The following is a 25425-nucleotide window of genomic DNA, read 5'->3' on the forward strand; positions in this document are numbered from 1 at the left end:
TCCTGGTGGGAGATAGGTTTGCACAGACTCCTTTCTCTGATTCCTCTCCTGGGGATGAATCACTACCGCATCCACCCCTCAGATGGTTTCTCTGGAGGATCCTGCTGTAGCCACACTGCCCCCAACATCTGCCACTTGCTTTCTGTCTCCGGGTTGGGACATTCATAGATATGTCACCCTGTCCTCTACCCTCTGGTTCCTAGATGTCACTTAGACACTAGGGGATTGGAGGCTTTCTCCCATGTAAAACAGACAAGTAGATATTTGTCCTGGAAACATCCTGGCATCATTCTGTTCCTGGTGGGGATCAGGGAATGAGGGACAAACACTATCCATAGTTCACCCATAGTGTGGCAAAAAGCAAAGATTCTTGTTGGAAAACAGGCTTATGAATCAAGGGCTTGCAAACATTCCTTCTCGTCCCCCTCAGGACACCTGTTTGCATTGCATATGGGAACAACACACATCAGGGGGCAGGACGCTGTGGCATGACCTTTCCTGGGGAGACATGAACAAATGTCTGTTTATCTCAGACAGGGCACAATGACAGAGCAAGGAACAGATTCCACCTGAGTCTAAGTAGATGAGCCTATGGGTTTATTGGAGTTGCTTGTAGGGCATAGGTGGGGGGTTACAGGGGTGCAGGTGACCTAAACATTGCATTATCCAAAAGCCTCAACTTTCACCAACTTCCTCCCGAGGGAGCGGGTGGAGCCACAGGCAAAGCCTGGGGACGCTTCCCACTTCTTCATCCCTAAGTCATCCCTAAGGCCCAGTTATCACGTGTTTTTCTCATTTCATTGTGGTGGCCGTGGACCAGGTACTTTTATAGTCAACACAACCTCAGCCCCATGAAGGCCATGGTCACATTACTTGGGGAACATAGTTGGACCCCAGCTGGTGGGCCTCTGCAGGTAGAGGGGTATACATGGACTCGAGGGGCAGAGAGATCCAGGGAGGCGTGTGGCTTCTTGGCTGGGCTGCGGCGCTGCTGGGTGGGGCTGTGGAAGTCGGGGTAGAGCCCAGGGTAGATGAACAGCAGACTGGCAGTTTTAGAGATGTATGGTTCCTAGGGTGTCTAGCATGGGAGTCAGGGGCACTGGGATGATCATGGTAGAGGTCATTGAAGTGATAAACAGTGGGAAGAAAGGGAGGGCCACGGGTGGGCAGGTTGGCAGAAGGGAGATGGTGTGAGGAAGCATATACATACATACATACATACATGCATGCATGCATGCATGCATACATACATACATACACTTATACATACATGCATACATGCATACATACACTTATACATACATGCATACATACATTCATACATACATACATACATGAATGCATACATACATACACATACAAACATATCTACACTCACAGACATATAGACACACGAAGACATACATATATACACCTATAGACACACAGGTACATCTACAGACACATTACACACAAACATACAGACACACATACAGACACATGAACACTTACATACACACACACTTACATAATACAGACACATATAGACACCCACAGAAACACAGACACACACCATAGATACACATATAGACACACACACAGATGCACCTATAGATGCACTACACACAAACACACACACAGAGACACATGAACACACATGCATACATACGCACTTATATACAGACACATATAAACACCCACAGATATACAGATACACAACACAGACACATACATAGACATACACAAACATATAGACACACAGACACACCACAGATACACACATATAGACACCACACACACACACACACACACACACACACACACACACACACACACATCTGGCCAGATACTCTGAGAATCCCTTGCTGAGGGCTGGTGTCACTTTCTGTCAGCTGGTGTGACCACTGATCTTTCTGGACTTCACACAGCGGCCTGTGGGAAGGAAGACATGCTGGTTACCTCAGCCTTTCCACAGAGCTGAGATCACTTACCACACAGGAAGTGGAGGCACAGGGACCACAGGGGCCATGGCTGGGTCTTGCCCCTCAGGGAGGACCATGTCTGCCCACGCCCATGTCTGCGATGCTTCTGTCTGCCTCACATGCCCCTTACCTTTACCGGCCATGGCTTGATGGGGTTGCCGTCCCTGTCCACGCAGCACAGGGCAGATGTGTAGGCCGCAGCCTCCTTAGCAAGCAGGTCCCAGCGGGCATTGTGGCCCAGGTTGCCTGTCGGGTCAGCTGGGTCCAGGATGACAGGCCTGCAATTGTACCCAGGGACAGTCTTATTCCCACAGAGTCCCCCTGTGACATTGGCTGGGTTATTCTCTACTCTCACCTAATACCACAGGGGCACCTCAGTACCCTAGGTACACTCTCTAGGGTAGGGGTAGAAAAGAAAAGACATATGGAGTGAGATGTAATGGCTGAGCCATATCCTGGCTCTCACATTAAATATAAAAAGTATATGCAGGTCCCAAATCTTGCATGAGAGCCACCCAGGCTAACACACTATTTGTTTGTTCATACTTGAGCTGAACTTGATGTCTTGTATTTATTTCATCTGGCAATCACATTGACAGGTGACCCAGAAACTATCTCCTAAGGCACTAAAAGCACCACCCTGGGAAGCCACCCAGTTCCAGAGAGTGGGTCCTGCCCTTCTGTCCTCTGCCTTTCAGAGGCAGGAAGAAGGGGGCACCATGGGTCTGAGGTACGGGAGTCTGGGGGTGACCAAACCTGGGCTTCTGAAGCTGCATCTTCAGGAAGTCACCCACGGTCTTGTCTTCTGCACTGTAGTTGATGGTCCAATAGACACACAGCTGACGGTACTGACCAATCAGCTCCAGAACAGTGCGGAAGCCCTCCGCCATGTTGAACTGGGAGTTCTGGCCGCCTTGCTCCCAGGCGTACACAGTCAGGAGCTCCAGCCCGTGCTGGGGGGGCAAGGAACCCTTCCCCTTGAACGTCTTCTTACACTGGGGAAGCAGGAAACAGGAGATGTGTAGGTCTACATTGGCAACACACTACCTAATGCCTCACACAGGTTAAGAGGGACCCCCGGACTTGACAGATGGATACCCTAAAGCTTAACTGAACATCTATGCACGCCAGGTGACTGACTAGACATCACCCTTCACACACGGACATAATTCTTTAGCTCCACTTTTATTTGGGGGGGGGGGTTGGGGTAGAGCTCAGAGCCTCATACATTCTAGGCAAGTCTTTTGCCAGCACCCCTCCAAGAATCTGCACCCTGGCCTGCGACTTCTTATTTTGAGACAGGTTTTTGCCAAGTCGGCCAGACTAACCTTGAACTCACTCGCTCTGTAGTCCAGGCCAATTTTGACTTTTCGATCTTTCTGCCTCAGCCTCCTTAGTAACTGAGATGGCAAACCTGTACTAGACCAGGCTTGACCCCACTTCGTGGACAGGAAAACCAAAGTCCTTTGGTTGGAATGTGACTAATCTTACATGCTACGTGTGTGGTCAAACAGACAACCTGTCTCCTCTAAGGAAATTACACAGGAAATTACCTAATGAAGAAGTCAGCTCAGAACCTTTGGTAAATCCCACCAGGCCCCTCCCCTCTGAGAAAAGAAAGGTCATGGAACATATAGGCACCCCTCCCCTCCAGAAGAGAGAGAATGATTACATCTCTCAGGAAGACTACCTGCAGATAAACAAAGCCCAGAGCACATAGACACATTCTTCAGGGGGGACTGACCACTGGCTGCCCGAAGATAAGGCAAGCCCTTGCTACCTCATTCCCTAAGGACCAATCCATTCAAAAGTCACAGTGTTCCGCCAATCACATTGTGCCTAGTGGTTGTTGCTCTATTTTACCCCTGAAAGCTGTATAAACACTGGCTGCCCCGGCTGCCTGGGGTCTTCACACCTCCTTTGGACGCAGGACGACCCCAACATGCTGGAACAATAAACTCCTCTTGCTTTTGCATCGATCTCCAGCACCACGTGGTTCACTCAGGGGTCCCCAGTGGCTAAGGATCATCAGAGTCTTACACTGGGACCCAGCCTGGCTGTGAGTGTTGAGGGGTGGTGGTGGATAGGAGTGGTTGATGGTCATTGTGACTAACCTGTTGGTACCAGTGTTTCACCAGGCGGATCAGGCTCTTGAGTTTGGTGGGACGGGAGCTAATGAAGTCCCTCTGTAGTTCCGTGAAACAGGTAGAGAACTCTCCCGCATTATTGTGGCTGTGGATAAGGTCTATGTAGACCTGGGGATCAGGCCGAGAGCCAGACCTCAGCTGGCCTGTAGAGAGGGAGAAGGCTAGAGTCACTCTGTCTCCCAGGGAGCCCAGGTGGGCCAGCTTAGAAAGCTGGTCCGAGAGACCCTTAGTGTCCCTTGTGATTTGAGACCCACTGGGACATCACCAGGTATTTGGGTGGGACCATAGCTAAGATCCCCTATGAGAGTGGGATTCTCTGTTCAGCCCCTTTTCAGCCACCAGTCCGTCTGTCATGGAGATAGTTTAGGCTTATGGTGTAGTGTCATTAAACCTCTAGGATGCCTGCTCAGCCCTATCTGGTAGTCATTAGATAAACCCTCTTCATTGGGTAACAGGGCTGCTGGGGCAGGGGCCTGATACCACCATGCTGGCTCTGAGGACCTAAACAGAAACAGACCAGCCGAATTTGTGTAAGAAGAACTAGAACCTACATAAGCATCAAAATGCCTGCCTGTCTCATTCAGTGGGTGCTGGGAAGTGAACTTGGGTCCTGTGGCAGTTTGAATAAGGACGCCCTCCCTGGGGCTGGAGAGGTGGCTTGGCCATTAAGAGCACTGACTGCTCTACCGGCAGTCCTGAGTTCAATTCCCAGCAACCACATGGTGGCTCACAACCATCTGTCATGGAATCTGATGCCCTCTTCTGGACTGCAGGTGTACATTCAGATAGAACACTCATATATATATATATAAATAATAAATAAATAAATAAATAAATAGAAGGCCCTCCCCACAGTAGGGTTATGTATTTAAATGATTAGTCTCCAGATGGTGGGACTAGTTGGGAAAAATTAGGAGGTGTGGCCTTGTTGTTGTAGGTGTATCCCTGGGGTGGGCTTTAAGGTTTTAAATTCCCATACTAAACCCAGTCAGTCTCAGTCTCTCTCTCTCTCTCTCTCTCTCTCTCTCTCTCTCTCTCTCTCTCCTTCTCTCTCTCCTTTTCTCTCTCTCAGTTTCTCTCTCTTTCTCTCTCCTCAACTCCTGCTTCCCCTCCTCCTCTCCTTCTCCTCTTCTCTCACCGTCCCCTTCCCCTCCCATTCCTCCTCTCCCTCTCCCACTCTGACTCTCTCTCTTCCCTCTTCCTCCCTTCCCCCACCCCCGCTCCCTCTCTTCCCTCTACCTCCCTCTTCCTCTCTGCCCCTCCATCTCCCCTCCCTCTCCCCCTGCCCCTCTCCCTTTCTGCCTGGGGATCAAAACACAGCTCTCACCTACTTCTGCCTGCCGTCATGCTTCCTGCCGTAATAATGGAGTAAGCAAGCCCTCATCAAACTGCTTTCTTTGTATCAGTGTTGCCTTAGTCACGGCGTCTCTTCATTGCAGTAGAACTAAACTAAGTCAGAGCCTCCACAAGAGCACTACCTGCTCCTAATCACCAGACCAAGTCTCCAGCCCCTCACCTGGCATCTTTGTGGCAATCAAAAAACGGTGCCCGCCCCGCCCTACACAGCAGGAGAGTAGTGAGATGTCTGCACGTCCCCCTTGCCTGTGACATGAGTAGGTGTGACCTAGCTGCACAGTTCCCTATGGCTGCCCAGAACCACCCTGCCTCTGTTCTTCCTCTCCTCCTGCCTATGTCTGGAACCTCACCAAGAGCATCGAAGGCTGGCAGCACGTCAAAGTCCACACTCTGGTCCAGCAGCGTCCGGGATGTCAGTGTGAAGCTGAGTACTCGGGGGTTCTTCCTCTTGGAGATTTCAAACTTGACATCGAAGCTCTGCTTCTGCTGACACGCCTCCAGCTGAGCCTGGATCTCCGAGATGATCTCTGCCCGATGGCTGCCTTGCTCAGAGAACTGGTGGAAGCAGCTCAGGAACACCACCAGGTCAGCATCCGAGTGCCCTTGTAGAGCCGTGCCTTTGGCAGAAGACCCACCCTGGGGAGGACATAGAAGGTGGCTTGAACCCTGAAGTGCCCTTTGATGTCCTGCAACCTCTCTCTCTCTCTCTCTCTCTCTCTCTCTCTCTCTCTCTCTCTCTCTCTCTCTCTCTCTCTGTGTGTGTGTGTGTGTGTGTGTGACCACCACCAGGTAGCTGGAGAGGGGCCCCATCTCACAGGACACCCCACCCCTGCAGCTCCCTGGGTCTCACCTTGACCACTTTGAGCACCTTGACGGTAGAGTTCCGGAAGCAGTTTTCCTTCAGGAAGGAACATATGGTGTCCACTGCTCTCTTCACCTGAGTCAGGAAATGGCGGTTGGGCTGGAGGAATTCACTGATGAACTTGTCCAGGTCCTCAGCCAGGGTTTGGTGAAGGAGGGCTGGCTGTGGAGAGAAACAGTCGGGGCTTGCTGGAGCAGGATGCCGGACACACCCAAGTGTTGTCCTTCAGTATCCACAGAGGCTGATGCCCCCACAGTCTCCTATACCTCCTGTTCTTCTGCACTGGCTGGCATGTCCTATGTAGCCTCTATTTCCCCACCTTTAAATGGGTATGGTCATTCCTCCCCATGACAGTGGATCTTACATGGTAAATGGAATAACATCATATTGGCTGTGGTCCAGTTATGATTTGTCTTTCAAAGAACATGCATTGCATGCTCTGTGGAGATGGGGACCTTTAAAATTGAAGTCTCGTGGAAGGTGCCTGAGGTGGGCTTAAGGTGGTCCTCAGGGAACACTGAGCATGTTCTGACAGGAAGACGTGACAAGAGCCAGCCTGGCCCTTGGTATCCTGGTGGGTGGCTTCTTGCCTTGGAGCATGATGTGTTCCTTCAAAACACACTCCCCCAGCTGTGATGGCATCCATCACAATATCTCAACACAGCCCAGTTCATGCCAGTGCCATAGCTTTGAGCCACCTTCTCTATAAGGTTGCCTGGCTTCAGGTATTTTGTTATAGTCACAGAAATGGGTTAAGTAAGACAGTAGGGCTTTGGGAGCTGCAGGTGGCTATGTCTTGGGTTTTTCTTCTCCAAATACAGAGCCTGACTATTTGACTGGGGCCTTACCTAGAGATGGGAAGTGTGTTGCTTTGTGTAGTTTTAGGTTTTTTTTGTTTGTTTGTTTTTGTTTTGTTTTGTTTTTTGTTTTTGTTTTTGTTTTTTGTTTTTTTTTTTGTTTTTGTTTTTTTTTTGTTTTTTTTTTTTTTTGAGACAGGGTTTCTCTGTATAGTCCTGGCTATCCTGGAACTCACTCTGTAGACCAGGCTGGCCTCGAACTCAGAAATCCACCTGCCTCTGCCTCCCAAGTGCTGGGATTAAAGGCGTGCTCCACCACCGCCTGCCTAGTTTTAGTTTTTAGTAGTCTGGCTTTGTCAACTTGATGAGCTAGGGATCATCTGAGAAGAGATGGTCCTCAGCTGAGAAAAATGCCTCCATCATTCTGGCTTGTAGGCAAGCCTGTGGGACATCTTCCTGACTAATGATTGATGTGGGAGGCCCAGCCCACTATGGGCGGTGCCATCCCCTAGGCAGGTGGTCCTAGATGTTCTGAGCAAGCCCATGAGGAGCAAGCCAGTAAGCAGCCTCTGCTTCTGCTTCTTGCCTCCAGGTTCCTGCCTTGTCTTCCCTCAGTGACGGGCTGTGTTGTGGGAATGTAAGCCAAACCAACGGCTTGCTTTTGGTTGTGTTTATCACAGCAACAGAAAGCAAATTAGATCAGGGATGCAGAAAAGGGGAATGAGATGGGGATGTGGAACCCAGGGTTCAGCCAGGCACAGGCTTTGGTCTCGGGGAGCTTGGGAGTGGAAACTGCACCCCAGATAAAGGTAGTTTATTGTTCCCAGATGTCACTTGGGCACTGGCTGGGATATGACCTTTTACAGAGGTCAGCTCTCCAGAGGAATGGCAGCTGTCACTATCTGCCCTCTTAGCCACTGGAGAGGTGGCAGTGAAGAGACCTGGAGGGGAGCCACCATGCTCTCCACCCTGGTGTCCTGTCTCTTTAAAAATTTAGAAACATACTATTTATTATTTAGCATATGGTGTGTGTGTGTGTGTGTGTGTGTGTGTGTGTGTGTGTGTGCGTGCGTGTGTGTGTGTTGCACCACATCACAGATCATCTGTGGAGGTCAGAAGACAACTCTGTGGGGTCAGTCCTCCCCTCCCCGCTTCGCATGTGTTCTGAGAACTGAACTCAGGTTGTCAAGCTTGTGGGCAAGCGCTTTACCCTCTGGCTCATCTCAGTGGCCCCAGGGTCCTGTCTCTTACCATCACATCCCAGGGTGGCGTCAGAGTCCCATCCCCACTCTGAAGGTAGACTTGTGACTCCAGGGAAGCTGCCTCCTGAGCTAACAGCTTCCAGCTGCCCTGGCCCACATTCCAGGTGGGATCTGCAGGGTCCAGGACTAGAGGCCTGGGGACAGAGCAGAGGGAGGCAGGAAGGATAGTCAGTTATGAGCAGCTGGGAGGGGCCAGAATGGAATTTGGGGGCCAGAAGGAATGTTGGGTGGAGCCCAAGCCAGCTCTTGGGGCCCTTAGTTCTAATGGTGTTTAACTGTGCTAATCAAATGGGCTCTGGGGTCTTCTGGGTACCCGAGTCCATACCTCCTCATTAGAATCCAGAGGCAAGCAGGGAGGGTGGGATGGGTGACCCAAAGCCTACCATGGCCTCCTCCTTGGTACATGGACTCCAGGAGAAGGTAGGAGGAGGGGACTGAGGTGGTCGCTGGAGAGTATGCACCTGACTTTCAGAAGCTGGCTGAGGTGTGATCTGATGGCCGGGTCCTGCACGCTGTAGTTGACCGTCCAGTAGACACAGAGTGACTGGTGCTGCTGGACCAGCCTCAGGATGGTCCGCAGGCCTTCAGCCAGGCTGAACTTTTGCTCTCCACAGCCCTGTTCCCAGGCAAAGATGGTCAGGAGCTCCAGGGCGTAGGCTGGGGGCAGAGCATCGCCTGCTGCCTCTCCTCCTTTATATCGATTGACAACCTGTCACCCAATCAGAGATCAGTCAGTGTGGTCACCTACTCCAGGCTAGCCCTTGGGACTTAGGAGGTGGTGGTGGTGTATGTAAAACTGAGCTTCAGAAGAACTGGGTCACAGAGACTGCTGGGTGATGCTTTGTGCTTTACAGATGGGGAAACTGAGGTCTGGAGGGGAATCTGGGGGAGGGTTGTGATTGTCCCAGACATAGAGTAGGTAGGACATAGGTAGGACATAGAGTCAGACTGTGAAACAGGGAGGTCAGATTTGAGTGATATTTTTTGTTCAAGGAGTGTACAGAACGGGGGCTTCAATGTGTCTACCATGGTATCCTAGCACCATCCAGCAGGCGCCATACGTGGGTGCAGGCAGATGTTTGTAGAATACACAGTGATGGTGAACCAAAGCTCACCTTCAGAGCTGCTGGACCAATCAGAACTAAGGCCTGCCTTCAGAGCTGCTGGACCAATCAGAACTAAGGCCCGCCTTCAGGGCTGCTGGACCAATCACCGATTGGATGTCAGTGATTATGAGGAGGCTGGGATGGTGCAGGTCCAGAACCTGGATTTACTTTTAGCATCCTTGATAGCTGTTCATTGCCCAGCTCTGGGTCTAACTAAGCATCCTTGCGACTTGTCAAAACCCAGCTTTGACACCAGGGGTAAACTGAGGTAGGACATAGAGTCAGTGGACCAAAAGCTGGTAGCTCCTAGCAATTCAGCTCTCTTCTGCTCTTCTGGGGCCAGAGCTGATGGCTTCTGGCAATGAACTTTCTTACTATTCTGGGGCCAAGGCTAATGGTTTCTGGCAATTGACTCATGCCTATAGCAGCAGGGAATTATAAAAAGAAACTTAGTTACTTGGATCTGTGCTTCTCTATGACCAGGGAGAGACTCTGAACTCTTAACTCTTTAAGGGGGTAGCAAGAAAGAAAAGGAAAGAGAAAATCACACACACACACACACACACACACACACACACACACACTGGAAGAAAAAGAGCAGGCTCTAATAAGCGAGTTTCAACAAGCAAGTTGCGACAATTTCACATATGCATACACACATACGTATGCATATACATACACAATACACATATACACATATTTACAGTTAATGGATAGAGTGAAGCTCTAACAAGTGGACTCTAACAACCTTTGTTTTTGCTTTTAGCTTTTTACAGGTTTTCAGACAAAAGTTCTCTATGTAAGAAAAAATTACCTCACAGATAAAATGTTACATAAGAGTTACAACCAGACACCGGTAAGTTCAAAGCAGTTGTTTTATCTGTGACGTGTTCTATAAGCTCATTATAAGTTCAAAGCCATAGTTTTATACGTCTGCGACCTTCCTCTATTGTGGTGCACACCTGTGGCCTCATCCTTGGACCTGACCTAGAATGAATGGTTTTCTTTCTATCAATTATTCCAACTACCTAAGGTTATTTTAACCAAATCAGTAATTCTAGAAAGTCATCGATTCATCTAAACAGCACCAATACAAGAAAGGACATCTTTCTATTGATCCTGCAGGAAATCTGCCTAATAGAGTGGGTTAAAAACCCAGGAAACAACAGGTTACGTCAGAGATATGAGGGATGCTGCAGAGGCGGGCATGGAAAGGCAGAGCAGCAAGAAGCAATCCTGAGATGGAGTCCCTGAGGCCCACGCCTCTTCAGAGCTCACCCATGGCAGCCATGCAGAGCAGTGGCCCATCTCCAGGAAGCTTACTCACCACAGTCTCCCTTGCATGGCTCCCGACAGTGACTGTTTACAGGAAGCCTTTTGAGATGTGTTGATTTAACAGCTAGCTTCCACCAACCCAAAGGCTAACATGACTATCGGTAGCAGGTGAGGCTGTAAGAAGAACTCTCTTCTTTGCTGCTACCCACCATTATATCTGAGAACTGTTTTGATTAAGATATTTATTTATTTATTTATTTATTTATTTATTTGTAGTGTTTTTTGAGATAAGGTCTCTCTATGTAGCCCTAGCTGTCCTGCAGCCCACAGAGATCTGCCTCTGCCTCCTGAGTGCTGGGATTAAACGTATGCACCTGGCTTAGGCTTTCTTTATTCTGTTACCATAAAATATCACGAAACTGTCCCCATGGAACATGGAATTTGGTAACCTAAATCTGATGGCTTGCATCCCGGTTCATGTTATACTAACTCTTACCCCTTTGAGGAGAGAGCTGGTTTTTGCTTTTGTTAAGGGCATGAATGTGAGCTAGCCCTCCGAGAAGGGCTTGCAAGGAAGAAGGTTCTAGAAACTGCTCATGATGCCGTACAACTTGAGAAGAGGTGATGATGGCAGACCATCCTAGGCACTTGTGGGTGAAGACTGTGATGGAGGTGGCTTCCTGGGAAGAGGGAGGGGGTGAAGTGGCTTTCTGGCAAACGGGAAGGGGAGGGTGCTCACCTGGCGGTACCATTGTTTGACCAGTAACATCAGGCTCTTAAGTTTGGGAGGGCGAGTGTTTATGAAGTTCCTTCGGAGCTCTGCGAAGCAGGCTGCGTGTTCCCCGGCCTGGCAGCCGCTGCTGAGGAGGGAGGAGTACACCTGGGGCTGAGGTTTGGCGCCGGACTTCAGTGGTCCTGCAGAAGCACAGAACACGGGTGACACCAGTTCACCCATACACTGATTAAGCACAGTATTAATAACTCTACACTCTGCCAGCCGTGAACTATGAATCAAATAATTTAAGAACAAACAATCTGTATTAGCATCACTGTAATATGTAAGCCAGACTGGCCTGGAACTTGCAGCCGTCCCCCTGCCTCAAGCCTTACAAGATTATAGGTATATAGCATCTGGCTCATAGTTTGCACTACATCTCTCTGGCTCTGCAATGAGCTCTGGGGAGAGACAGGCCTGGGTTCAGATCCAAGCTGTGTTGATTGTCTCTGGGCCTCAGTTTTCTCATGGATTAAAGGGGCCCAAGAGGCTGGAGAGATGGCTCCGTGGATCCCATTTGCTGGGGAACTCCCAGTAACCAGATCACAAACAAGGAAGTGTGCCAGTGCAGCAGAGGAGATATCTCAAGGATGGGAGATTTAACACTTTTAATAACTAGGGGCTGGAGAGATAGCTCGGCGGTTAAAGATGCTTGTTCTTGGAGAGGACTCGGGTTCCATTCTCGACACCCGCTGGACCGCACACAACATTGTGTGACTCCAGCCCCGGGGATCTGGCGCCACTTTGTGGCTCCTGCAGGTACTGCATGCATGTAACATTGTAAGTAAGCACACATGAAACAAAAATTAAGAAGGAAAAAAAAAATCCAACAATTTGAAACTGGACCTAGACTCACACATCTATGATCCTGGAAGACTTGGGAAGCTGAGGCAGGGGTATGGCACTCAGCTTGCATATCAAGACCCAGTTTAAAATAAAATGAGTGGAGAACTCAAGAGAACAATGGAGCTGGGGCAGGTGACCCCAGGACAGAGAAGAGAGAAAACAGGGAGGCGACATTCAAACAGCAGCACTGGGGGCTGGTGCTGGAAAATGTTTGATGATTGCTTTAAGATCTCCCAGGGTGGATGTTTGATGATTGCTTTAAGATCTTCCAGGGGTGATTTTAAGTGCTTGATGAATCCCAAGGAGTATGACAGGTGTCTCCTGTTCAATGATTCCTGGTTCCCTGGGGTCCCACAACTGCCTTACCCACAGCATCAAAAGCGGGCAGCACACTGAGGTCTACCCAGCTGCTGAGGTCGGTGGATACCAACTGGAGCTGCAGAACGTTGGGCTTCTGTTCAATAAACTGGAGGCTCAATCCAGGCACCGGGTTCTGACACCAGCGCTGCAGCTGGGCCTGCATGTCACACAGGATCTCTGCCTGGTGGGATTTGTGGCCCTTGAAGTCCCCAAGGGTTTTATAAAAGATGACCAGCTCCACATCACAGCTGCCCCTGAGGTCTGTGCCACGGCCGAATGAACCACCCTGTGGAGGGAAGAGCAGCTCAGACCTTGGACTCTCCAGGAATCCCAACTTTAGGAACCTGGAAGTCATGCCAGAGTCCCTTTGGCAGCCTGGGGATGTGACTTATGCTGATGTTGGGTCTGAATCTTAGGAAAGTCCCAGGGTCCAACCCTCAGGAGCCTTAAGAGCTGAGCTGTATCTCAGGAGCCTGACTCCAGGTCCACTATGTCAAACCAGTGGCTGCTAGCTCCAGAGGGAGTTGAGGCAGTGACCCATATTGTCCCCGTCTGTGGCCTCTAAGCACATGTAAGCAGCAGGAGGTGGATGTCCACGTCCTGGAGGCCAGTGAGGCTGTGTATTCTGCTTGCCTGGCTCAGTCAACCACTCAGCTTTCACTCAGGAATTTAATTCACTATGGTTGATAAACACAAAGTCCCTGGCTTTGGACTTTGCTTAGTACCTATTATGGTGGGAAGGGTGCTGGACACTGAATACACTGGCTTGTGTGTGTGTGTGTGTGTGTGTGTGTGTGTGTGTGTGTGTGTGTAGTCCAGGCTGACCTTGAACTTAAGAACCCACTGCCTCTGCCCTTCAAGTGCTGGAATGAAGGGTGTGTGCCACCAGGCTTGGTGAGATTAACTTTAAAAAATGTACTATGGGTAGGCATTGGACGGATCTTTTTTTTGTTTTTTTTTTTTTTTTTTTTTTTTTTTTTTGAGACAGGGTTTCTCTGTATAGCCCTGGCTGTCCTGGAACTCACTCTGTAGACCAGGCTGGCCTTGAACTCAGAAATCTGCCTGCCTCTGTCTCCCAAGTGCTGGGACTAAAAGCATGTGCGCCACCACTGCCCGGCACATTGGATGGATCTTAGCAGAGGGGAGGGGTGTGAGAGAGCTGAGGCTGGAGGCGTGAGGGAGAGATTGTTCCAGGAGAGAAGTCCTGACTACAAGCCCCCTGGAGCTAGTGAAGCAGGGCAGTGTGAGGCCAGCAAGGGTTAGAAGCAGACAGGACTGGCCCTGCAGCCCTCAGGAGAAACACAGAAGATTTTGAACTCAAGAGGGGGAGTGATCCAATGGTTTTAACAGGAATTTGAAACAGCAAAATACTAGACATCTTATGGGGGGAGCAATTGCCTGGGATTGCAAGGCTCAGGTATCAGTCAAAAACACACCAAACAAATAACAAAACTATATTGTTACAAGTAGAACAAGCCAGATGTAGTAGGCCATACCTGAGGCAGGAGGAGGGCCTGGAATTTGAGGCTAGCCTGGGCTACATAGTTTCTGGCTAGCTTGGCCTACATGTGAGACCCTATCCCTCCTCTAAAAATTCCAAACATTGAAGAAAAGGAGGAGGAAGAGGAGAAGAAAGAAGAGGAGGAGGAAGAGGAAAAGGAAGAGGAAGAAGAGGAGGAAGAAGAGGAGAAGAAAGAGGAGAAAGAAGGAGAAGGAGAGGCAGGGAGACAGATGGGAGATGGGGGCAGACATCAGGGGTTGGGGGTATGAGATAGAGACAGAGAGTACTACAATGATGATAATGATCATGACAATGATGATGAAGAAGAGAAAGAAGAGGAAGAAGAAGAGGAAGAGGAAGAAGAAGAGGAAGAGGAAGAAGTAGAAAGCAAAAACAAGTTTAACTGGCTTGACTTTTGACGGCATGGAAATGTGGCCACAATACTGGATGAGCATGTGTGGGACTGTGAAGGGTAGCCTGGTTCACCGTTGAGCTAAGGCTAGCCCTGGAGACACTGAAGGGATGGTAGGCGCTTCGCCTGATTCCCAGGCACCAGGCCCCTGTCACTAGCCGCAGCCCTCCATAGATTTGTGGTCATCAGTCATGTAAGGGCAACGCTCCAAGCCCCTCCACAGGTAGGAGGATGTGACCTGTGGTCACGTAGGCTCAGGCTCGAGAGACAGATCTCCATTTTAGTGAGGTACCTAAAGGCCTGGAGGCTTAGCCAATAAGATTCCTTCCTTCCCAGACACTCCTCCCTGTAAAAGATATTTAACCTCAGGCCCACCCTGAGAAGTGGGGTATGGTTTTACACATCCACATTCGGCCATTATAATAAATGTCTTAAAACCATGGACTGCATCTTTTCATCAGGATCTGCCGTGGGATGCTATGGAGAAGGCCTTCACCTAGAGAGCCGATGTCTAATCTCTACGCTCTCAGCCATGGCTGCTGCCAAGCCAAGCCCAAGCCACCACCACCATCAAGCCAAGAACTTTCCCTGTAGGACCAGCCAGAGCTCCCTCCACCCCCACTTGCCCCAGGCCAGATCCAGCCAGAGAGCCCTCACTCTGTTCTCAGCTTTTCCACGGCTCCCAGTGGTGCCTGGGTGTCCAAGAGCCTGAGAACCGGATGGCCCCTTGCCTCCTTGCAGGCCTGGAGACCCTCGAGCCAGCTCCATCTGTCCTGTGACTTAGACTGCGCTCTCTCACCCCTGGAGCGGTGTCCTGTGGCTCCCAACACCCACCCAGCAACAGTGTGGGGTAAGCGTGGTCAACTTCTCTTGCCCTGCCTCTATGAGTGGCCAAGCCTTGTGGCAGAGCAGACCCATAACCCTTCAAACATGCCCAGCATAGGCTCCTACAAATGTGGGAGCATCAGAGGGCAAGCCAGGCTAGCCATGACATAGGACATATGGAGTTACCTGAAGTTACAAACATAGCTTTGATTTACACTATTTCCGGCTTAAAGTAGAATGTGACTCCATTTTAACCCAAGGAGTATCTGTTTGTTTATGTCCGGCCAGCCACACTTCCTAGGACATCCAGTTCCCCTGGCCAACCTTGGCTCTGCTGAGGACCCTCCCTGACCACCGTGGTTCCCCAGGGGCATCCCAATGGCACCTTAGGACTCACCTTGCTGACCCTCAAGACTTTGTGTACACTCTTCTCCCGGAGGCAGCACAGGATGGTGTCGATGGCCTGCCTCACCTGCTGCTGGAACTGGGGACTTGGCCTAAGGTGGTCCTGGATGAAGGAGTCTAGATCCTTGCTGGGGATCTGTGACAGATCTGGGACTGTCCCTGACCCAGCGGTGGAGATGTTAGAGCGGCCAGGAGGTGTGTTTGAGGACGCTGTGCTCTGGGCGATCCCAGCGTGACGTGAGATATTATTCAACACTGTTTCACTGACAGTCTTTGGGTGCCTTGCTTTCTTGAGGCTCTTGCGGGTTTTACTGACTGATGGGTCTGGCGTAGCAAGGATCTTGGTGGCTGCTTCTGGGAGTCCTGGAGCTGAATTTGAAGGCTTTAGGCTCCTTTCCTTTGGCTGAACAGCAAGGTGGACTTTTTTGTCTTCAAGGGCCTGTTTAGGTCCTTGATGGATAGGGTGGCCCAAATCTGAGATTCCAGCACATGGAAGGCCCTGGAAGGTGGTGACCAAGCCTTATCAGCTAGATCAGAAGTGTCTCTCACCACCCAGCCTGTCTGGCCACAGCTGAGGTGACTGAGGCTTGGGGAGGGGAGGGAATCATGGGAGATTTTGACCTTGGTGTAGAGCAGGCCAGGTGCTCTGCTGGGGAGATAGCTGTGAGGAATTCTAGGTGGGCAGACATATCCAGAGAGTGGATGACACCACAGGCAGCCCCAGGCTGCTGTACCCCATAACCCTTGGCACATCCTCACAAAGCCTGTGGTCCCTGGTGTTTCCTCACTCACCGGCCCCTCCCAAGGCTGCACAAGGACTCCTGAGGCCTGCTTGAAGCACTGCTGGCTAAAGTTGGATTCTGCCTCCTTGGCCAGCACATCCCAGCGCCAGGCTGTCCCATTGCCCACGTCCCACGTTGGGTCAGCTGGGTCCAGGATCACAGGCCTATAATTCCAGAGACAAGAAAGCCCCAGGCAGTCTGAAGTGTCAGAGTCAGGGCAGATCTGACACTCACTCCAGCTTTTCTCTTCCAAGCTTCCTCATTTGCATAAAGATGACATCACCTACTTTGCTGGAGCCCCGGTCCTGAACTCCAATGTGGTGGTTTGAATGAGATCTGCTCCACATAGACTCACAGATTTAAATATTTAGTCCCTAGTCGGTGGAACTATTTGGAAAGGATTAGGAGGCGGGGCCTTGTTGGAGGAGGGGTGGCCTTGTTTGTTGGAGGAGGCGTGGCCTTGTTGGAGGAGGGGTGTCACTGGGCATGTGGGTGAGCTTTAAGGCCTCAGACTCTCCCTTCCCCATTCCTGCCCCACCCTGTCCCCTAGCCCTGTCTTTCCTATGGATCAGGATGTGACCTCTCAGCTATTGCTCCAGCACCATGCCTGCCTGCCTGCCTGCTATGCTCCCTGCCATTATGGTTTCACCCTCTGGAACCATGAGCCCCAATTAAATTTGCTTTATAAGTTGCCATGGTCATGGTGTTTCCTCGTAGCACAAAAAAAAAAAAAAAAGAAAAAAAGAAAAAACAACCCAGAACAAAACTGAGGCATCCAGCTATGAGGCAGAGGTACAGGAGAGAGCCAACGGTGTCCACCCCAGGCACTCTAATTCACACCGCGTTCTAGGCCTACACATGCATTCATTCACTTCATATGTACCGACGCACACGCGCGCGACTGTCTCTAACAGCCCTGTTCACGATTCCTCTCCCAAACAAGCTCCAAATCCCTCCCCCGTCCCCCCCAAGGAGCAGAATGGAACACATAGCATGACCAATTCACACAAACACTTCCCGTCAGTGACGAAAAGAGCGAGCCACAACCTTACGGATGGATCACAGAGACTCAGTGAGAAGGAAGAAGAGCCAGACCTAGCAGGGCATGCTGCCAGACTCTCTCCACTAGGGCTAAAGACCAGGCAAGACTCTGATGTTACCTCTGGGGTGCCGCTGCCTGGGAGGGGCCCCCTGACATGCTGGACATGATCCGTGGCCTGAGTGGTGGCTTCACAGGTGTGAACTGCCATCCATGTATGACTGTCACATGTCGATTAAACACCCACAACAACATGAACCCTGGGTAGGGTTCTGTTCCTAAACTCCCCCAAGTGTTTAATCAGCCAGGACCAGTTCATTCCCCTAGTGTCCAGGAGAGGGCAGCAGACAGTCGGAGGGAATACCTGGGTCTCTTTAGCTGCCTTCGCAAGAACTCCCCAACCACAGGGTCCTCGAAGCTGTAGTTTTCCATCCAGAAAATGCAGAGGTACTGGTTGTGTTGGATCAAGGCCAGGACGGTCCGGAGCCCTTGGGCCAAGCTGAAGGTGTCCTTCCTACAGCCCTGCTCCCAGGCAAAGATGGCGAGTAACTCCAGGGCGTAGCTGGGGGGCAGTGTGGCTCTCACGGTCTGTGTCTGCACCTGTGAACCACAGGGAGGGCTTGGCTCAGTGTGTGGGGTGGAGCTGGGGTCATAGCACCCCACAGTCTGATCCTGGGGCAGTGCATTGCTTTCTCAGCTTACCCCAGGATCCAGTGCCCCACCCCTCCCCTGAGTCTTTCTCATCTGCCTACTGTGGGGTTTCAGACTGACATGAGGGAACAGGAAGGAATGAAAGTCAAACCCCAAAAGAAAGGTGGCCAGAGAGAAGCCAGCAGGGAGACTGATGTAGGTCGGTTAGTCACTTTCCCCCAAATACAAAGAGGTAGGCCTGGGGCTCAGGGAGATTGGAGATGAGACTCTCGGTACCCAGGGGAAAGGGTGGCAAGGAGTCATGCTCTTTCCTGTGGTGCAGGGTAGACTGAGTGGCTGTGTTTCACACATTCCTCTGGGCCCTGTCTCTCCTCTGCTGGACGCAAGACTTCGGAGTCTGTATTGGGGCCCCACGCACTAGGGAGGGAGGGGCCCACGCTCCTAAAGGAGACACACTGGCTCTCCAGAAGTGACTTGTCTGGGTGGAGGTGGCCAGCAGCCCTGCCAGTACACTCCCCTCGTCTCTGGGTGCATGGCACGTAAGTCTGGGCATATGGGCACCCACCACTCAGGATTGGTGGATTGGAAGAATATTCTAGAATCTAGGTTGCCTGGCTCCATAGTTTCCTCTGATGTTCTCTTTCCTTCCATCCTCCCTTCTTTGTGAAAGAGGGTCCCATGTAGCCCAGGTTGCCCTGAGGTTTACAATGCAGTCCCAGGTGATCTTGTGTTCAAGGTCTTCCTGCCTCCCCCTGCCCCGGAGAGCTGGGATCACAGCTGTGTGCCAGCACAGCTGGCTCTTTTGGTTGGTTTGTTTTAAGAGAGTCATGCTATGTAGCCCACACTGGCTTCAGATGTCCAATCTTCCCCCTGCTCCTCCTCCCAAGTTAGAGTCCAGAGACATACATTTGCCCGTAGAGACGCCATGTTATGTAGGAGGAACCCAAGACTTGTGTGTTCATTTATTGGCAAGTGTCAGAAGCAGAGGCCCAGAGGAGTCTGGGAATTTGCCCAAGGCCGAACAGCAAATGAAGATCTGAATTAGAACCCAGGATCTTCTCACACCCAGACCTGCCTACAATGAGTGGTTTCCTGGAGCCAAGATATGTGGTCCAGGATTGGGGGGGAGCTTGTTCCCTCCTCTCCAGGCAGAAGCAGAGCACCCCACAACCCACCTTTCCATTGGAGTTGCTAAACAAGTATGAATAGGTCAGGAAGCCATTCCGAGTCTGGGAAGGCTCTGAACCCATTACTTCAAACCCAACAAGAAAGCCTTTTGCAAGGATTCATGGGAGACTCATGTTAGAAAGTGAATTTCGGGAAAGACATCTTAAGATTCCCATAGAAGGAATCATTCAGAGGAGAAATGATTATACCTGCTAACATTGGAATCTAACTACTCTCAGTGAGAAATGCCACTTAAAGACAGCAGAGGTATAAACCACAGACTGGGAGACCACATCCTCATTATTGTAAGTAGATAGAGGTCAACATCCACAGTATGTAAAGAGCACCCAAAAATCAACAAGAAGTCAACTCACAAGAGAAAACCCTAGACAACGAACAGAGCAGGTGCTTCCCAGAAAGAGAACAAAATGGCCACTAAGAAAAACAAATCAACCAGTCTTAGGCTACAGGCAGGAACACCCCCACCCCCAAGTGGCCTCACCTGGCGGTACCAGTGTTTAACCAGCAGGATTAAGTTCTTGAGCTTGGCTGGGCGAGTGTTCACAAAGTTCTTTCGGAGCTCTGTGAAGCAGGCAGAGTACTCTCCGGCATGGCAGCAGCTGCTGAGGAGGGAGGAGTACACGTTGGGTGTTGGCTTGACTCCAGAGCGGGGCTGTCCTGGGGGCATCAAGGGCAGCGGGTTAGGAAGACACCGAGGGAGGACACCGTGGGCACTGAGCTCAGCCCCTCTCTGGAGCTGGGGCGAGGCTAGAGGCTTAGAGACAGGGATGTGGGGGCTGGGAGGAAGAGTAGGATTTCAAGGTGACTAAACCGAGAGGAGCTTCCAGCTAAGACTCGGGTGTCAGGGGCCTGGCTGTCGTGGCCAGGAATTGGTCACATCAAGGTACAGGCGCTGGCCCTGTATCTTTGTCTCATTCCCAGCTATGGACGGAAGCGTACGTAGTTCAGGATAAGTCTGGCATATCATAGGCGGAGCATCTTAGAGAACTCAAAATTCTTAACAAAGGTGCCAAAAGAACATTTTCACTAGCGTGGGTCATCACAGAAACCTTTGCTTTTAGGGCAATCAGAGCGGCCCGGTGAGGACCAGGTACCCACTCCAGGACCACAGAGCCTGGGGAACTAGGCCTTTCTGGTTCCTAGGTGACTAAAATTGATATATTTAGGCAAGACACCAAGATCCAGAGAGGGCTGGGGGCTCTCCTTGGTCACACAGCAAGTAGGTAGAAGATCAGAAGGCAATGACCAATCTTTCTCCTGATGATGCTTCTAACTCTGGACCAGGCCAGGGACCCCTCACCTAGGACATCAAAGGCAGGCAGCAGGCTAACATCTATCCAGTTTTCTTGGTCTGCTGATGCCAGACGAAACTGTAGGATCCCGGATGCCTTTGGCTCAGAAAACTCAAAAGTCAAGCCAGGCCCAGGGTGGCCCCCCCAGGACTGCAGCAACGTTTGCATGGCACTCAGGGTCTCCGTGGGACAGGTCTTCTGGTCCTCAAAGCTCCTGAAACAGCTGAGGAAGATGACGATTTCAACATCGGTGCCACCCCTGAGAGCTGTACCTCGGGCATAGGCTCCTCCCTGTGAAGAAGAGAGACAGCTGAGGACTGAATGCTCCAGTACTACTCCCCAGAGGGGCTCCTGATGGACTGGGTAGGCCGTGAGGGATGGGGAGGGGCCGCCATGTAGCTCTTGGCATCAACACCAGGCAGAACCCAGGTCTTGCTCACTGCATCCTGGTTTGAGCTTGGGAGAAAGACTTGAATCTGTTAATGAATACCTGCCATTTATGCTGGACTCTAGTCCCACCAACCCTTTCCTAGTTTTAAAATATCTTATTTATTTTTATTTCCTGTGTCTGGGTGTTCTGTCTGCACATATGTATGTGTAGTGTGTGTGTGTGCCTGGTGCCTGCAGAACCCAGAAGAGGGGTCCTGGATTCCCCTGGAACTGAAATCATACACAGTTGTCTCCATGTGTGTGTGTACAAGTGCACAAGTGTTTGTGTGTATGCATGTGTGCACACACATGTGCACATGTGAGTGTGTATGTGAGTGTGTGCATGAGTGTGTTTGTGTGTGTACACATGTATGTGCATGGGGTGCATTTGTATCAGTGCTTGTGTGTGTGTATGTGTGCATGTGCATGTGTGCATGTATGTGCACACACATGTGTGTGAGTGTGTGCTTGTGTGTGCTTGTGTGTGTCTGTGTGTGCATGTGTATGTGTTTGCATGTGCATGTGTGTGAGTGTGTGTCTGTGTGTATGTGTGTGTTTGTGTGTGTACACATGTGTGTGTGCATGGGGTGCTTGTGTGTATGTGTGTAGGCATGTGTGTGCCTCAGCACACGTATGTATGTGTGCATGTGTATGGGTGAGTATGTGTATGTGTGTGCTTGTGTGTGAGTGTGTGTGTCTGTGTGATGCATGTGGAGGCCCAAGGTTGATGTCAGGAATCATCTCCCTCACTGTGGCAGGATCCCTGAATCAAGCCCAGAGCTCTCCAATAAGGCTGGTTTCTCTGGCCAGCTTGCTCTGAGGACGCACTGTGTCCACTTTTCAAGGCCTGGACCACAGGCTACCACACCCACCTGGCATCTATGTGGGCTCTGGATATTTGACCATCAGGCCTCGTGCTTGTGTAGCCTTAACTACTGAGCAGTCCTCCCAGCCTCTGTTCTCAGCTCTTTAGAGCCAACTGTGGTCGGGAAGTTCACGTTCTTTGTGGCAGGGAGTACAGCATGCTGTGACAGGCCGAATGTCCAGACCTTTCCTAAGGTGTCTGGGTCTCTAAGCTTCCAGCCTGAGGACTCTGGAAGGAGACTTCCATCCCCCATGCCCTGTACTCTGTATCAGCCTGTTGTTATCTGCTCTTAGCACACAGTCGCCCTGGTGTGGCCAAATATGGTGGCAGATACCAGCACATGAGCCGGATCATAGGATGGGAAGAGTCAGATGAGGCCCAGGCCCCATGCAATCTGGGGCCTTTGTCACCCCAGTGATGATGCCAGGCAGGAAGTAGTAGAGGAAATGACCACTGGGCAGCTTTCAGTCTCACACCTGAGCACCCCTCTAAGTATGCTGGGAGGAAGGTGTTACCATACCCTCATCTTGCAAAGGAAACACGGAAAGCCAGGGAGGTTGCTTCCATCTCTCTTCCCTGAATCCAAAAGAGGAGTGTTGAGGTTTGGTCTTGCTGGCCACCTTAATGCTGAGTGTGGGCCCCCAAGACCTGGAGTCTGCATGTAGACCTATATGACCCTGACCCCAAAATTATTTCCGATTGGTAAATAAAAGATGCCAGCAGCCAATAGCTGGGCAGAAGAGACATGGGTGGCTTTGGGGTCAGAGGAGAACCACAAGGAAGAACAAGAAGGTGGTGGAGGAGGAGAAGCTGACATGGGGTAGGTGAGACATAAAAAAGTGGCCCTGAGCGCTGGCCAATTGGAGTTAAGAGCAGCCCAGGTGAAACATAATAAGTAATAACTTAGGATTATCAATAGGAGAGTAGATTCTAACAGCATAGAGGGTAGATGTCTGCCCAGCTCTTGTGCTGTTTAAGGCTTATTGTAAATATAAAGGCTGTGTGTGTGTCTCTTATCCGGGAACTAGATGGTCAAAGGCGGGGCAGAAACCCCTGCATTGGGATTAAAAATCTCTACAACAGAAAAGGGAGGGGGTCCCAGCTGGCACCTCAGTGGTGCAGTGTGGGTCTTTTCTGCCCATCCTGCATTCAGATCAATTGTGGGTTTAAATCCCATGGGTTTAAAGAGGTCTTGCCCCGGGGAACCCAGTTCCTTCCACCTCCTCCCCCACCCCATTCTCTTCTCGTGGTTGGAAGGAGACTTTATAGCCTGTGGTGGCCTCTGGTGGCCTCTGGTGGACCACACGTGTAACCCAGTACATGGGAGCCGAGTTAGGTCTGAAATAATGGCCTGGTGATATTCACATCACTCACAGCTCATCGGCCCTCAGAGGACCTAGCAGCTCCCTAGTGCAATTCTGTCCTAACTGCTCCTAGCCTGAGGTATATAGCTTGGGAGACTGGGAGGAGGAGAGGGCCCGTGCAGCTTCCAGATAGCCTTGTCCCTGCTGGTGAAGGCTTTTCAGTGGGGCTCAATTCCCTAGGCTCAGTATGGAACACCAATAGATTCATTGTTTCCCCAGAGTGACCTGTGGTGAGATTGTTTCTTTACTTGTCCTTGGGACCTGAGGAGGAGGGATACATGTTGCTCGAATCCCCCATTCCCTGGAAGGAATTCAGCCACACCTGAGATGCAGAAGCAGACTCGGCATCTCCCAGGCCCCAAGCCTCCTTCTACATCTCCAGCTCAGATGCAGCCTCAGGAACCGGCAGGTGAGCTGAGATCGACCCAGGACAATTTCTAGTCTCACTGCGCCCCTCCTAGGACCCTATGATGCCTCTGCATCAGCAGCGTAACCCAGGAGTAAGGCAGCTCACGGTTTGTCTCCTCCAGCTCTCTGAGCAGCCAAAGGTTACAGGCCAGCCTGACAGGATGCTCCAGTGACACAATGTGGCTCAGAGTAGCAGCTGAGCCTCATGTAGCCTCAGTTTCCCCATTCCTTTAGCCGGCAGTCATCCCTACCTCAGGCACCATGATGTTGACGGAGTCTGGGTGCTCTAACCAGGTCATGCTCTGGTTCTCAAAGACTGGGCCCCAGTGGGTGTGGCTGTGTGATCCCCCAGCCTCAGATCATAGAGGCTCAGGCAGTGTGAGGTCTAGAGTCTGAGAATGTGAGTGAATGGGACAGCCTTTAAGAGGGAATAGGAGGCACTCAGGTGACCTGGCGCACCCCTGGCTGGGCCTTTACCCTGAAGTGTAACTTCGTTTCTGATGTCTTCATTTTCCCACAGACTGGTTGGTTACAGCAACACCTAAGCCTTCCCTCAAGAAGACCCTGAAGGTGTCTGCCTTGGGGTGCCCCACCCTCTCACCTTGGTGATCCTTATCACCCTTGGTCCCTGTGACCCTCTGGCTCCGAGCTCCCGTAGGGCGATGTCCAGGGACCCCAGAGCACTGCGTACGGCTGCTGTGAAGTCAGGGGCTGGGTGCAGGCTGTGGGCCACCAGCTTGTCCAGAGCTCTGGCTGGTGTGTGGTACAGGTCCATGTTGACTGGTGCCCTCAGGAGAGTTTCGTTTCTCCCCGGGGTTCTTGGGGTGCTCCTGAGCTGACAGCAGGGGTGTGCTCCCTGAGTCACCTCCCTCCAGCTAGCTCATTCACTTTCGTTTTCTCCTCCCTGCCGAGTTCCTATCTTCCCTCAGCTTAGGGCGTTGTTGAAATTATCTGTTTATGGCTCTGCTGTTTCCTGGTGTGACTTCTGACCCTCTGGGCAGCTTGGCAACACTGGGACCAGACTCACAGGTTCTCTAGGTCTGCTGAGGCTTCCTGACCTCCTATTTGGGGACCCAAGACAGGCTGCCACAGAGCACCTCAGAGCCAGGCCTGAGGAAGCAGAGCCCCTACACTCTCCCCCCGCCCCCGCTCCAGTTTCTGTCTATTGTTTTGCTGTGCTGCCCTGTGGTAACCTCCCTGGGCCTCAGTTTTTCCATCTGTAAAATGGGGTTATATTTATGAGCCACCATTAAATGCCTGGTGGTGGTCTAAACATAAATATCAACTCACTCAATTCTCTGAAAAGCTTACAAAGTGTGTGTGTGTGGGGGATACAACTGTCTTCATTGTAGAGAAAGGGGGGCAGATGGACAGAGAGGTTGAATAAGTCACCTAGCATTACACAGCAAGACTCTCATAGTTACAATTTGAACCCAGGTCTTCCAGTCCCAGGCATTCTGAGTTTTTGCTCCCTGCTCTGCTGCGGCACAAGGTTGCTCCAAGGGGAGACATTGGAT

The 25425-nt window shown here is 51.0% G+C and overlaps 1 protein-coding gene across 2 annotated transcripts; it reads right to left on the bottom strand.

Moving 5' to 3' along the window:
* Positions 1-580: 580 nt before the first annotated feature.
* Oas3 (2'-5'-oligoadenylate synthetase 3) lies at positions 581-24782 on the bottom strand. Of its 2 annotated transcripts, XM_076922648.1 has the most exons (16): positions 24510-24782; positions 20851-21133; positions 20032-20207; positions 18076-18311; positions 16683-16836; positions 15883-16389; positions 12754-13033; positions 11506-11681; positions 8847-9094; positions 8375-8519; positions 6315-6488; positions 5815-6100; positions 4076-4251; positions 2718-2956; positions 2092-2239; positions 581-1911 (listed from the first exon to the last, which is right to left on the bottom strand). In XM_076922648.1, the coding sequence occupies exons 1-16, from the start codon at positions 24681-24683 to the stop codon at positions 1900-1902; spliced, it is 3414 nt and encodes a 1137-aa protein (XP_076778763.1). In that variant the 5' UTR covers positions 24684-24782; the 3' UTR covers positions 581-1899. The 2 variants fall into 2 exon arrangements, with proteins under 2 accessions (XP_076778763.1, XP_076778762.1); XM_076922647.1 differs by lacking the exon at positions 581-1911 and having other exon boundaries at positions 2077-2239.
* Positions 24783-25425: the final 643 nt, after the last annotated feature.

Source organism: Arvicanthis niloticus, chromosome 24, assembly GCF_011762505.2.
Source record: "Arvicanthis niloticus isolate mArvNil1 chromosome 24, mArvNil1.pat.X, whole genome shotgun sequence".
NCBI classification, from domain to species: Eukaryota; Metazoa; Chordata; class Mammalia; order Rodentia; family Muridae; genus Arvicanthis; species Arvicanthis niloticus.